This window comes from Salvelinus alpinus, chromosome 3 (genome assembly GCF_045679555.1).
Source record: "Salvelinus alpinus chromosome 3, SLU_Salpinus.1, whole genome shotgun sequence".
Lineage (NCBI taxonomy): Eukaryota > Metazoa > Chordata > Actinopteri > Salmoniformes > Salmonidae > Salvelinus > Salvelinus alpinus.
Window position 1 is genome coordinate 21,566,323 of NC_092088.1, and position 13,435 is coordinate 21,579,757.

The 13,435-nt window shown below is 37.4% G+C and overlaps 3 protein-coding genes across 4 annotated transcripts; all 3 read right to left on the reverse strand.

Moving 5' to 3' along the window:
* Positions 1 to 378: 378 nt before the first annotated feature.
* LOC139570257 (homeobox protein Hox-B5b-like) lies at positions 379 to 2,659 on the reverse strand. The gene is made up of 2 exons (XM_071391982.1): positions 1,862 to 2,659; positions 379 to 1,339 (listed from the first exon to the last, which is right to left on the reverse strand). The coding sequence occupies exons 1-2, from the start codon at positions 2,451 to 2,453 to the stop codon at positions 1,092 to 1,094; spliced, it is 840 nt and encodes a 279-aa protein (XP_071248083.1). The 5' UTR covers positions 2,454 to 2,659; the 3' UTR covers positions 379 to 1,091.
* A 434-nt stretch (positions 2,660 to 3,093) lies between these two features.
* LOC139570258 (homeobox protein Hox-B6b-like) lies at positions 3,094 to 5,914 on the reverse strand. The gene is made up of 2 exons (XM_071391983.1): positions 4,730 to 5,914; positions 3,094 to 4,177 (listed from the first exon to the last, which is right to left on the reverse strand). Exons 1-2 carry the CDS (start codon positions 5,145 to 5,147, stop codon positions 3,924 to 3,926), a joined length of 672 nt encoding a protein of 223 aa, XP_071248084.1. The 5' UTR covers positions 5,148 to 5,914; the 3' UTR covers positions 3,094 to 3,923.
* A 4,808-nt stretch (positions 5,915 to 10,722) lies between these two features.
* Positions 10,723 to 11,966, reverse strand: LOC139570261 (homeobox protein Hox-B8-like). Of its 2 annotated transcripts, none has more exons than XM_071391988.1 (2): positions 11,455 to 11,966; positions 10,723 to 11,117 (listed from the first exon to the last, which is right to left on the reverse strand). In XM_071391988.1, the coding sequence occupies exons 1-2, from the start codon at positions 11,870 to 11,872 to the stop codon at positions 10,825 to 10,827; spliced, it is 711 nt and encodes a 236-aa protein (XP_071248089.1). In that variant the 5' UTR covers positions 11,873 to 11,966; the 3' UTR covers positions 10,723 to 10,824. The 2 variants fall into 2 exon arrangements, with proteins under 2 accessions (XP_071248089.1, XP_071248087.1); XM_071391986.1 differs by having other exon boundaries at positions 10,723 to 11,120.
* Between the last annotated feature and the right edge of the window lie 1,469 nt (positions 11,967 to 13,435).

Consider the following 13,435-nt stretch of genomic DNA (forward strand, 5'->3'; position numbering starts at 1 on the left):
AACAAACCTGACTCAAATGTAATGCACGTCATAGGCCTATACCAAAAAAGTAATCTCAAGCCAATGTTAAGCATGAAAACTTCCATGGAAATTATTCTTGCTAATGTGTTATTTTATAGCAATGTAAAACAGTACAAAATCTATAGGAACATGTTGTTTATGAAGTTAATTTGTTTGAACGTGTGGCAAGGTTAAGTAAGCCTAAATTGTTGATACAAGATGTCCAAAATGCCATGAATGGTTTACGTTCACCAGTGTTATAGCATATGTGTGTCTATAGAATAGTGCATTAAAACATGTGTAGGCCTAATTCATTAATTTACTATATGTTAAATGAAGAAGAGGTTAATTCATTGCAATTACTATGCTTCAAATATATCAAGCGATGGAGAGAAACTTTATTTCCAAATCTATAGATTCACATAGAAATACAAAAAGCTTAATTGGCAAAATCTTTACCATCACTGTAGGCGTATAATCCACCGAATACCACTCCCTTCCTGTCCACTATACAAATTGATCACATTGAAAAGGTTCAATACATTTATGCAACTTAATAAGTACTTAGTTCTAAACAATTACAATTGGATATATTTGTGCACAACGTGTTATAGGCTACATAACAGATTTACCTGTATTTTTAAACCTGGAAAACGTACTGCGCTAACCACGATAATCAAGCATAAATACAGCATTAAAAACTTACACTGAAGCGCTTTGAATGATCCCATCATCTATAGGTTTACATTCAATGAAGAGCAGCATATGTTTTGGAAACATAGGCTACTGTACACTTTACACCTGTTAGAATGTTTAGAAATTACACAATATAGGCTAACAGCTCACGTGAAACATGACAACATTCAAGAGATAAAACAGAGCACATGACTTTATACTACCCTTAGACAATGAGTCTAACTTTTTTTCTAGTTCCAAAGATAACTACAGGCTACCGTAACACAACGTTAAACTAAACGTCTGTTAAAGACCACAGAATATTTTTTCGTCTAAAATCACAACAACATGCTGAAAGGTGCTGCGCTGTAGCTTACAGTACTCCGGATTTCCCCCTTATCACTTGCAGTTCGAGCTCAGTTATGGAACGCGCTACCTCCTGTAACCAGACTCATACTTTTCAGTTTATTGTCCTTCTTCCATTTCATCCTTCGATTCTGAAACCAGATTTTTATTTGTCGTTCCGTGAGGCACAACGTGTGGGCTATCTCTATTCTCCTCCTCCGGGTTAGGTATCTATTGAAGTGAAATTCTTTCTCCAGCTCTAGCGTCTGGTAGCGGGTGTACGCTGTTCGGGCCCTTTTCCCATCTGGTCCAGCCATTTCTAAATTGCATGAAAAATCCAAATTAGAAGTGGACAACAGATAGTGGAAATAGGATTTTAAACATTACAAAAGGAAACATGTTTAACAGCACATATGAAATATTAAGCAATTCTGGGTGTTGTATAGGCTGCACGCGGGGGCGCGTGCCATGCACGGATTGTCGCACAACTATCCTACATTACCAGAAATAGAACTTGCATTCAGCTATAGCCTAAACATAAATACCCACCAATTTTCCAACATTTAAACAATGTTTCTCTAAATGAATCTTTATTACAATTAAAATATACTTTAATAGGCTAACAATTATGTTTTATCTTGCACTAAGAAATATATTGTACTGGACAATATCATAAAAGCAAATCCGTTGCCATATCCTACCATCCTTACGGAGTTCATGCAACACTTGACATATTTGTGACGCTACAAATTTGTACTATAGAAAATTACATCAGCGAGCATGCAATTCACTCCAAAGCAAGACCACCACAAAACACAGTAAAAGTAGGCTATGTATGTACCATGGTTAATGTGCAGTTTCCGCATCCATGGGAATATTTGCGGCGTTTGGCAATCGTTTGAGATTGTCGTGGAGGTTGCGTTACTGGACTCCTGTTGTAGTTGTTGTGCCCGGGCAGCCATGCTGCTGGTACTGCTTGTGTGCGCGCCTTCCTCGGTCTCAGAGACAACGCTGGTATCCTCTATCTCTGTAAAATGATTGTTGTTGCCTTTGTTGAGATTATTGTTGGCGATCGAGGTCGTGCTCCGGTCAGGTGGAGGAGAGGGGCTTTTTAGTTCCAAAGACTCGCGGTTGGCGCAAGGAAGGGGATCTGGAGACGAAAGCGAGCAGGTCGGCAATCTGTACCGGGCATCCGGGCCAGTGGACTGAAAACCACGGGTATCCTCTCCAACAGCCGCGAAGTGGCTACCAGTGTCGGGGCGATTTACGGTTAGGTCCATGCCATTGTAGTTGCATCCGAAAGACCCAGAGTGCATGGTGCCAGGGTCCCTGAACGTACCGTTCACAGTGCCGTTAGTCCCATAATTTAGTAACTGATAGTCGGAGCCATTCGGATAGCGCCCTGAAAACGAGTTAACAAAGTAAGAGCTCATTTGCTTGTTTTTAAAGGCTCGATTTGTAGATCTTTGTCGCTATAATCCTCTGCTTCACGATTTATGATGTAATCATGAATTATAGCAATGAAGCCTACTGTACTTTGCCAGGTATGCGGCCAAATATGGGAGAGCGCTCGGGAATCACGTGCATTTGTTGACCAGTCGTAAATTCTCACTGATGACTTCAAGAGGTAATTCATGCTCTACGGTTACAAATGATGACGAAATGATGGTCGTTATGCTCGAGTCAATGGTGCCTCCCCATTTCGCCCTGAGATCCATGTAGGCAGACAGCGCCATCTACTGGCAGTGGAGGTAACTGTCAGAGAGGGTGCTCTGAATACTTTTTTTCATTGTTCATTTTTTTTTTTTTAAACATTGACTGTTCTAGGACACAAAAGTAGGCTAAACTATTTTACCAATAGGTATCTCAGACAGGTATCCCAGTATGAAAAAGTTATACAAAAAAATATATTATAGTAGGCCTAATACACTATGCATGTGTATCATTAAAGAGAGACTAGCCTATTTAAATGTCAGGCTTGCTCAACTAGGTCAATTTTACAGGACATAATGATAATAATAACTATTATAAGACTATTGCCTTCACATCAATAAAACAAGAAAACTTTCTATGAAATATTTACAGAAATTACCAACGCTTTATTTGCATTTACAAAAGATAACAAAAACATGTCTTACATAATATTGCACACGACATCCAGATGGCAAGTGCACAATAAACAACTTGTGAAAACATTATCCAGTTGAATATGACAAAGCGATGTAAAAGCCTAAAACGAACAAAATACAACACACACACACACACACACTATGGTAGGCTATTAGGCCAAAGCATCTCTCTTGTATCGATAATGGGGCCATAAAAAATATTTAATTATCGAGTATTTTGACTAGGCTTGTTTTTGCACTTCTCCAACGCCGCTCCAGGAAACCAATATGTGCGAGTGTAAGGCCTATTTCACGGTCGTCACCAGTTACCACAACCACAAAGTCATAAACCCCGCCTATTTCTACAATTGATCTTCCTAAAATGTAATTTTATACTTTTACCACACTTCTAACCTTAACCACACTACCTAACCTTAAATTAAGACCACATTTATTTTTTCATTAATATTTACGATATAGCCAATTTTGACTTTGTGGATGTGGTAAACCCATTTTACTTTCAAGCAACAATATTGGCAAAACAAAAAATACAAACACAATCAAATAAGAATAGGCTAGCCAGCTTCAGTTGTTTTTAACCTGTTTCTAACCAACAGACGTTATTTCATCGTGCAAATATATTTATCTAGTAGGCCTATTTACATATTTCCACAAAAATGTGTAGGCCTATGCAGCTATTTTATGAAAAACAACAAGCGACAATAATTAAACATCTCTCAATTCATGTTACAACAGTTACAGGATGGTTTGTGTCGCTTTTTTACTCAGTGCCTTTCAATCTGTCTGCTTTTCCTCCTCTTCATCGCTGGGTTTCGAAGGATTCATAACTTTGTTCTCCTTTTTCCACTTCATTCTGCGATTCTGGAACCAAATCTTTATTTGACGTTCAGTGAGACACAGAGCATGCGAAATCTCGATCCGACGGCGCCTGGTGAGATACCTATTGAAATGGAACTCTTTCTCGAGCTCAAGAGTCTGGTATCGAGTATAGGTCTGACGGCCTCTGCGTCCACTGCTGCCCAATGTCCCTACAAAAAAAGAATAGCAAACCAAACCCAGCAATTATGTAAGAAACAAAGACATGGTCAGGATGGATACCTTTACACTATCATCACTGTTATAGACTATTGTTACAATCACTATTATGGATGTAATAAATTAGCCTATATACATGTAAAATAGCCTCCATTAGTAAAACCTTAAAAATAGCATAGCGTAATTGAAATTATCCATTTGATTCACATGATAGCCCACTGTATTTTGACAGTTTAACGCATTTTTCATGTCAATCACGTTCTCGGCGATAGAATCCAATACATATATATCCCAGTCATCAAATCATCATGCATGGTGTTCACACAACGACTTGTAAAATTCTTCCTCTTTTCCCGTCTTAATTTCAAAGCAATAGTTACTTATAAGCTACAATGTCAATGCATATTATGGACTTTGCCAGGCAACACTGTTACAGTAGTCATCTGATTGATAGGCAACATGCTGATTGTAAACCCCCTTTCAATAAATTAACAATGAAAACACGTTAAACGTTAACAAAAATCAAAAGTAAAGGTTTCACTGACCGGCGGTGCAAGAATTCATCCTTTGCATCCACGGATAAAGCAGAGAAGACTTGTCGTCCACAGCAGTGGTTATGTTTACATTCTGCTCGAGGCACTCTGACTTGCGCTGGTCCTGAGTTACAAAGAGCGGCTGCTCCTCTCGATTTGCGAAAGCGCACGAGCGGTCACTGTAAAAAGTGGCAGCTGTATAGTCGCAGGGAGCGCTGGTGCTGGGGCGACCGTAGATACTAGTGGTTTGCTGGTAATATGAGGTTGGGTAAACCTTCTCTTGCATATTGGCAGCTCCATATGTAGCGTTGGAAAAGTGTCTTAAAGGGTCAGTATATCCGGAGGAATATAAAGGTATCTGAGCGAGGAGAGACTCCTGTCCTCCGGGCAGAGAAACAGGAAAAGTTGAGTTGACAAAATAGGAACTCATTGGATGGACAAATATGCTCCGAGGAATATGATTTGTAATGTTTTATAGTCCAAGTGGTTTTGCCATTACTTTATCGGAGATTTGGTTTTAGCTGAAGGGGGCTTGCGAGGTGCCACTCAATAGGGCAGAAGGGAACTGTACCATCTGATCAACGTCCGTCCAATCGCGAGCGTCTGGTTGCAATATTGCTCTCATGGGGGGCTCTTGTTGCGCACAGGGGTCCCCAGTGACTCGAAACGAAGCGCTCAGGCTTCTCGCGCAGTCTTTCCACATATCAAATGAGCTTGCGCCCTCTGATTCATTCAACATTGAAGCATTTCGTTTTCGTTCTTAATTTCGTTGCAAACAAACGATATAAATAAATAATATAATGCTGGCAACACCACCCTCTCTCTCCACACACACACACACACACACACACACACACACACACACACACACACACACACACACACACACACACACACACACACACAATTTGACCCTTATATGATCTTTATTCGATCTTTGGTTTGCATGAAATAATCACTGTACAATTTCCCCTTTTATCAAATTGACTTAAGAAGAATAATGTTGTTTGTTGGTTCTTTCAATTACCCACAAATGTAGAGTATTGATTACTAGAAGTAGGCTAGTTGCACAATCAAAAGTGGGCCTATTCAATTGATCCAGCTGAATTTCTACTTTCATGCAGCTGTTATTTTAAGCTGTTTGACATCATTTATGTTTCATCATTCGTTCGCGTATAAGTTAACGTGTTCGTTATGTTTTCTAGGTATTCCCACACTGGCCGGATAAAAAGTAAAACACGACCAAGACGTCTACACTGACAAATCAACTCACAAAAGGCAAAAGGATTTTCCAACTGATCAAGGCCAATGCAGAGGATATTACACATTGGTTTCAACATTCATCACTTAAAGATTGCGATTCATGTTTCGGGAAGTAGACCACATTACATGCAGCATGTTTTATTATTAACCACTAAAATAAATAATCTGTTTTCGAATATTATCAAATAAATATATTTACATTAATATAAACAGTGTCATGATCGAATCTCGTCTGATATTATTTTGACTGCTTCTTATATCAGTAGACCCATATTATTGAGTTGAATAATATTATTTAATATTTATTATTATTATTATTATTATGCTATTATCGTTATTTTGTTGGACTAAAACGTTCAATACATTTTAATAAATAAACAAAGCCACTGTCTTTACAACAGGATGTCTTTCCTTTTTCCAATCAATGATATTTTCCGTTCACTGTAAAAACCTTGTTTAAGATGATATTTCAACAAAATAATTTTGTATTATCTATACTTGATAATTAATAGTCTGTGTAGACTTCCTTCAACAAAATTATGTTTCCACAAATAATCAAACATTTTAGCTAAGTATCCTACGACTTGTCTGTATACAGAATGACAGTTATTCAACGTCAATAGCGTTTTTTCAAAATACATTTTAGTTTGCTTTAGTTTAATTTGATAGTAAAAAACGAAAGCAAAAAATTATAATTTGTACCAATACGTCAATATGTCATTCTGAAAGCTTCTGTCTCAAGAATTCGGTGTCCAAATGTAGGCTTATTGTCGCCACTAGATGGAGTCAAAGAGCAATACACGAGATCAGGTTGTAAAGAAAATGTGTCAGCATACTGCTGTATAAATGGGGTGAATAACATACAGCTTATCAATTAATTGATTGAGGCTCGACGATAAAGTTGATGATGATGATGATGATGACGACGTCGAATAGTGCAGATGATTGGAAAGTGGATTCTGAAAAATTACATTGGACCATTGAGAACATCGCTTACATCATGTCTCAATTTTACTCTTTAAATGACACATAAAACATTTTGGGTATGAGTCAATTGTAGCATATCTACTTAGCATTACAGCTAGCTCAAAGGTAATACAAATGTAGGCTACACACAATAACATTTAAAAAACACTGTACATCGTGGAAATCTAAATCAAAATATTTTGGGTTGTCTGATTTTCAGTGTGTGCACATGATTGTGGCAGCTTCCAAGAGGTATCATATAGGCCTACCTATTTATCTGAAACCTTCGTCAAAATACTAAATGCATTTAGGCCACAGTCACCCGCCAAAGATACTGCTGCCATCTTGCCACTAACACACTATAGGTATTGCAAATCGATACAATGCTAGTACACTTTAAGACACTAGCCATTTTGTATGTTACCAATGTTAAATTTGTAACGGTTTTTATCGAACATAATTTGCACCTCATGACCTACTCAACATTTTATCATTTTAAAAACCTTATAAGACAGGCTTCAAGTATGATTGTGGTGATATAGGACATTGAGATTTAACGACCTACCTTTTGTTGATAATTCATCATTTCGCATGTGGGTATTCCGGATGTGATTATCACGGTTCTTTTTACGTCTTCCATTACTGTTAATTTGGTATATTGCATACGGGTAAGTAGCAATAACTAAACGATTCCCTCTGTGAAAAATAAAAAATAAAGTATTCCATTGTCCTTGCGAATATTGAGTATTCTTTGACGGTGCAATTCAGAGATAGCCACATTAGCATAGGCTAACATTGGATGAGAGATTCCTCATTGACTCCATCTCTCAGTTGGTGGAGCTCCGTAGATACAGAACACATTTCTACCAGAATTCAACTGTAGCTTATACAAGAGCCAAGAAAACGAAGGTGTTACTGAATGAGCGGTCGAAAACAGACAGCTGCAATATAACCTCAAGGGGAAAAAAGTTCCCTGTCCAGAGTCCACATGACCAACCTCAGCCAATCCCAGAACCCAGCCAGTCGTAAAGTTCCATCATAAAGTTGTACATTTTCATTAGCAGACTCTAATTTATTGCATTTTTCAGGAACGCTTCAATAGAAGGCCTTTTTTTCTTCATCGCCATCTTTTTCTTTCAAAGATGGGATAGCATTTTTGGCTTTTTTTAAAGCTACGTTGTCTTTAAAGCGAAATGGCTAGGTCTAAAATATTTCAGGCCGGTATCCTATTTAGAGCATTTGATGATCATGCCTTATCAATTGAATATTAAGCTACAAAAATGCGGAAACGTTTGACCAAATTTTAGTTCCATACAATAGCATATAGGCTTATATAAAACATGTACATTGTCTTATAGGATAGTTATTATAAGTTTACTTAAATTATTGATAAAAGGTAGACTATGTAAACGGATAATTATTTAAGGCCTACTACATTTGCATTACGTTTAGTAATGTAGTTAAGTTAAACTAGTTATATATCAAGATAATCAAGCGTGAACCCTTTATGAATCCATTAGATAGCCTATAGGTCTACCTTCATTGCACTAGCACAGATTTTCAAACAAATGCGACAAAATATGATAGGGATCCATGTAATTAGCCTATACTGTTGCAATAGCCTACTGAGCTGCCCATTTTAAGATTTTGCTCTCATATAAAACAGTTGTATGTTAAGATATATAGACCAAAGATATCCCTATATGAAAACACCCACTGGGCACACACTGGTTGAATCAACGTTGTTTCCACGTCATTTCAATGAAATTATGTTAAGCCAACGTGTAATAGAGGTTGAACTGACGTCTGTGCCCAGTGGTCATCAGGCATGTATATAATCATAAGGTAAAATATTTATATAAAATGTATGGAAAAATGTTCCGTTACTGTTTGGGCAGGGTTGTTTGCATGGTGCCCTGTTAAATTTAATTTCATTGACAAAAGGATTTCCGACGTTTATAGATGCAATAAAACCATAAAACCCCCCAATGCAACCTATTCCTTCTGCAAAAGGTCGCACAGAGAAAATTCGGCCTAATCTCCCCAAAACAGGACTAGCCTAAACCGAAGATGTTCTAGGAAACTTGCAATGTTTTTTATTGAAATGAATTCTGGAATGTTTTTCATTGGTATGACCAACAGGCCTAACCTCCACGACAATAAACGGAAAATTCCTTTTTTATAACTATTTATATAAAATTCGTAAATATTATGTAGACTTGGAGGTTGTCAAATGCAGTTTGAAATTATTCTACTTTGGATGAATGTGACCTCTAGGTAGTTCTATAGGCCTACGTTGGAACATTGTATTGCAGTCAAAAAAATGCTAACAACCTATCAACAATAAACTAACATGAAGCATTTTGATACATTATAGTTTTCATTAACTACAAAGTATTTGCCTCATAAAGGTGGATAAAATTTAGCTGAAATTGTGTGTTTCCACAATTTCAGACTGTTTATTAACCTTCAGACACTTTTTTAAATCTAGGCCCAATGAATATACAATTGGCATGAATTCAGCCAGGCTTATATTAGACTGAATGATGGTGCACAAAATATCAGTTACCCGACATAGTAAAACACATATTTTTTTCTATAATATCTTTAGATCTTTTGAATTTGTTATGCTAGTGCCAAACTGTATAGGCTACTCAAAATGTCGATATAACACGGAGGAAACTGGATACAGACCTTCAATATGTTATCTTGGTTGTTTGCCAGCTTAACTCCTCCACAGAGTTGAGCAAAGATTCGTTTTTTTTAAATGAACCTCCGACTCCTTCAATTAGCTATGCGTCGACACTTCCAAATGTTAATTCCTTAACGCTTACTGTGTACCTGTTTGTCATCTGTTGTTGCATGCCTTTCTTTGTTTTCTGAAACCCATACTTTTTAATTAAACGTTAATCAAATACAACCACCGACTGTTTCTTCGTTACTGTTGCTCTATGGCAACTCAGCGCAAATGCGCATATGCCAATTGAATCTATTCAAGAAAACAGTTGGTGGTTGTATTTGATTAACGTTTTATAAAAAATGTATGGATTTCAGCAAACAAAGATCCGAACAATTACACTATTAGGTAGGCCTATATGTTTCACAATAAAGGAGAGGCTTCGATTTTAAAAGGTTACATTTTATTTACAGTTTACATCCAGTAGCAGCCTTCACAGCCAAGGCCTGACAACAGCTCTAGACACAACATTGACAACACAGATGCCCATTGGAGGTTTGCGCAAAATTCTTTATGCACATCTTAAGTTAGGATTTAGTGCCAGCTTTTTTTTTTAAATACACTTTTAATTGATCATTTTTTTAAACTAGGAAAGTCAGTTAAGAACAAATTCTTATTTACAATGACGGCCTACCCAGGCCAAACCCTAACCCAGACGACGCTGGGCCAATTGTGCGCCACCCTATGGGACTACCAATCACGGCCGGTTGTGATACAGCCTTGAATCGAACCAGGGTCGGTAGTGACGCCTCGAGCACTGAGATGCAGTGCCTTAGACCGCTGCGCTACTCAGAAGCCCATCTAATGATGAATCATTATTATCAGTGTCAGAAAGTGTGGCAGCTGTGCTACCATACTGCACTAAATTACAGAATTATACATTCTAACAACATAAATACCTGTTCAGACTATTCTGCAGAAGTGATTCACACGCACAAACCTCTAATTGGAATGATGCGTAAAATGGTGCGTAAAAGCTATTTTGCGCACGTCTTCTCAAATTTTATAGAATTTAATTTGACAATGAATTATTAACAAACACAATAGATTTCACTGTTGATTTTTTAAATTCGAAATGCAATTTATAAATAACACATTTGTTATCACTGTGTGACCTCCCATCACCAAGTCTAGGATAGTCTTATCCTTTACCCTCATCTGACGTCTGAATATTCTTGTAAATTTCTTTGCTCTCTTTCTTGATTTCATTCTGATCCGGCCTGTTTATTGGAAATGTGTCCTTCTTGTTCTCCTTCTTCCATTTCATGCGTCTGTTTTGAAACCAGATTTTAATCTGCCGCTCGGTGAGTGCCAGAGCGTGCGACACTTCAACCTTGCGCTTGCGGGTCAAGTAAGAGTTGAATAAGAACTCCTTCTCAAGTTCCAGAGTCTGGAAGCGACTGTATGCCTGTCTGCCTCTTCTCCGTCCGGTAGCTGCTGAGAGACAAAACATTTTAGAGACATTTAGATGAACATTGACTCAATAGGCCGAAACAAAGGCTACCACATACCACAGCTGTTAGCGAAGACACACACACACCTAAAAAGAAAAAAAAGAAAACCAGGCGAAGCAGAAACTTTTCTCACATCATAAAATAGATTTACAGTTTCTTTTTGACACCATAACGAGCCATGTCCTCTCCAAAAATGCTGGGAAAACAACGAAGTTTATTGGGGGTCATTTGAAACGAAGTTTATTGGGGAGGTGTCTCACATATCTCCGATGTCAACCAAATTCTCAAATTAGGTGTTTTAAGGGTCATTGACTCACCTTGTGGTTTCATCCAGGGAAAGAGGTCCGGTAGAGAGGAGCACTGTTCTGCGCACACGGAATCATTTGCAACCCCGGTGGATTTTAAATGATAATCACTGTACTGGATACAATCCGTATTATGGGATGCGTAAAAGGTTGGTCTCTGTATCACATCGTGGGCATGATACAAGCTGCCCATTGGCAGCGATAATACGCACGGATTTAGTTGGTGTTGGTGAGCGGTTTTGGACAACGATGTACCATTGTAGAATTCCGTTAACTGCGTGGGATGCTGCTGCTGGATGGTGCCACCGGCACCGTATCCGTACGATACAGAGGATGTGCTTCCCAAATCATGTGCCAGCCCATAATCGGAATGCCAGGACTCGCTGTTGCTGTTTTTTGAGAATAGAGCATTAACGAAATAAGAGCTCATTTTCAACTTCGATGTTTAAAATCTTATTTAAGTCAGGCTACTAGCATATATTACACTTCATGGAATAAACGCAAGGTTTTTTAAGTTTAGGCATTTCCTCGGTGAAGACCAACATTTCCATGTCATTTCAATCGCCTACCTCTCTGAAGTTCATGAATGATGGGGCAGACTAGACTATATGGATTATAGCTTCACAGGGTATATCCTGCCTTGTTTTGGATTCGATGATGTCTCCAAACGAAAATCTCCAGACAACAGACAAAGCATTGCGCGCTTGAATGCAAAGTGAGAGAAACCAACAGAGGGAGGAGGGGGTGATAGGGAGACGAGGGAACCCACTGGACACACACTGATTGAATCAACGTTTTTTACACGTCATTTTGAACCAGTGTGGAATAGACCTCGCATTTACGTGAACCTGATACAAATATTAAACTGTGAAGAGCTAGCTATTGGCTGAAATAGAAGAGCATATTGATGCATAGGCTAGTTGATTGGATCGAATAGACAACACAGCTTACATTTCATGATTAATTTCTAACAACAAACTGATAACCTATGTTTTTAATTGGCATTCAAAGACGTCAATAATAAGAGGATGTTCATCATCAGCAGCCTGTTTCAACGTGAAAAGTAAAGGCTACTTTATTTTGGCGATTACAAATCAATCATTATTCGTATATACGGGGCTTGAGTTATTGTGTTTGTAGATTACAATAAAATGTGCTTTTATTTAAATTTAAATATTGTGATAAAGTGTGTTGAAAGTTATATAAAACTATAACTAAACTGTAATTTAACTATGTAACTGAAACTATTGTTTATGACAACGATAGCAACAGCTCATAGGCTTTGAGATCATAGACTCATAGACTTGAGATCACGCGCATCGAAACTCAACAAAGGCCTACATATTCCAATCGAAAAATACATCGTTAAATGATTTCGATTGTAATTAAAGCCTACTTTTCCAAATAATTCTTGAGGTAAAATGTAAACACATCGACATATCGAATTACCATTTAAATACAGTAGTAGGCCGACAATGTTTATGAGCTTGATGAAATAAAATAAAAAATCAAACAAGATCATTGTTAAAGAAAATAACCTTACATTTTCATTGAAATATTAGTTTTCATTTCCAAAGATCTCACTCATAATTTGTAGGCCTACAAATGTGCAAATCTAAGATTTCCAAATAATTTACATAGTTTCCTAATTTATTTGATTATTCATATGGAGTATATATTGATAATATGCCTAGTACTATTATCAATATAATCCTGAATTGAACATATATCCTAATTTCTACATGAATATAATATAATTATATTCATTACGCATATAATTTCTGAAGGCATTTGTCTATATTTCTCACCAACTCAAATAAAAGAATGCTCAATAAGTAAATGTACACCCCATCCCAGATCTAAAATAACCATATGAAAATACTGTGGGTAAATTTGCAATTAAAATCAGTGAAATTTGAGGAGTATTTGTTAGTCCAGCTTGGTGGTCATTTCAGTATCTCATTTCAGTATCCTGAGCTTTTCTTCTAAGGTT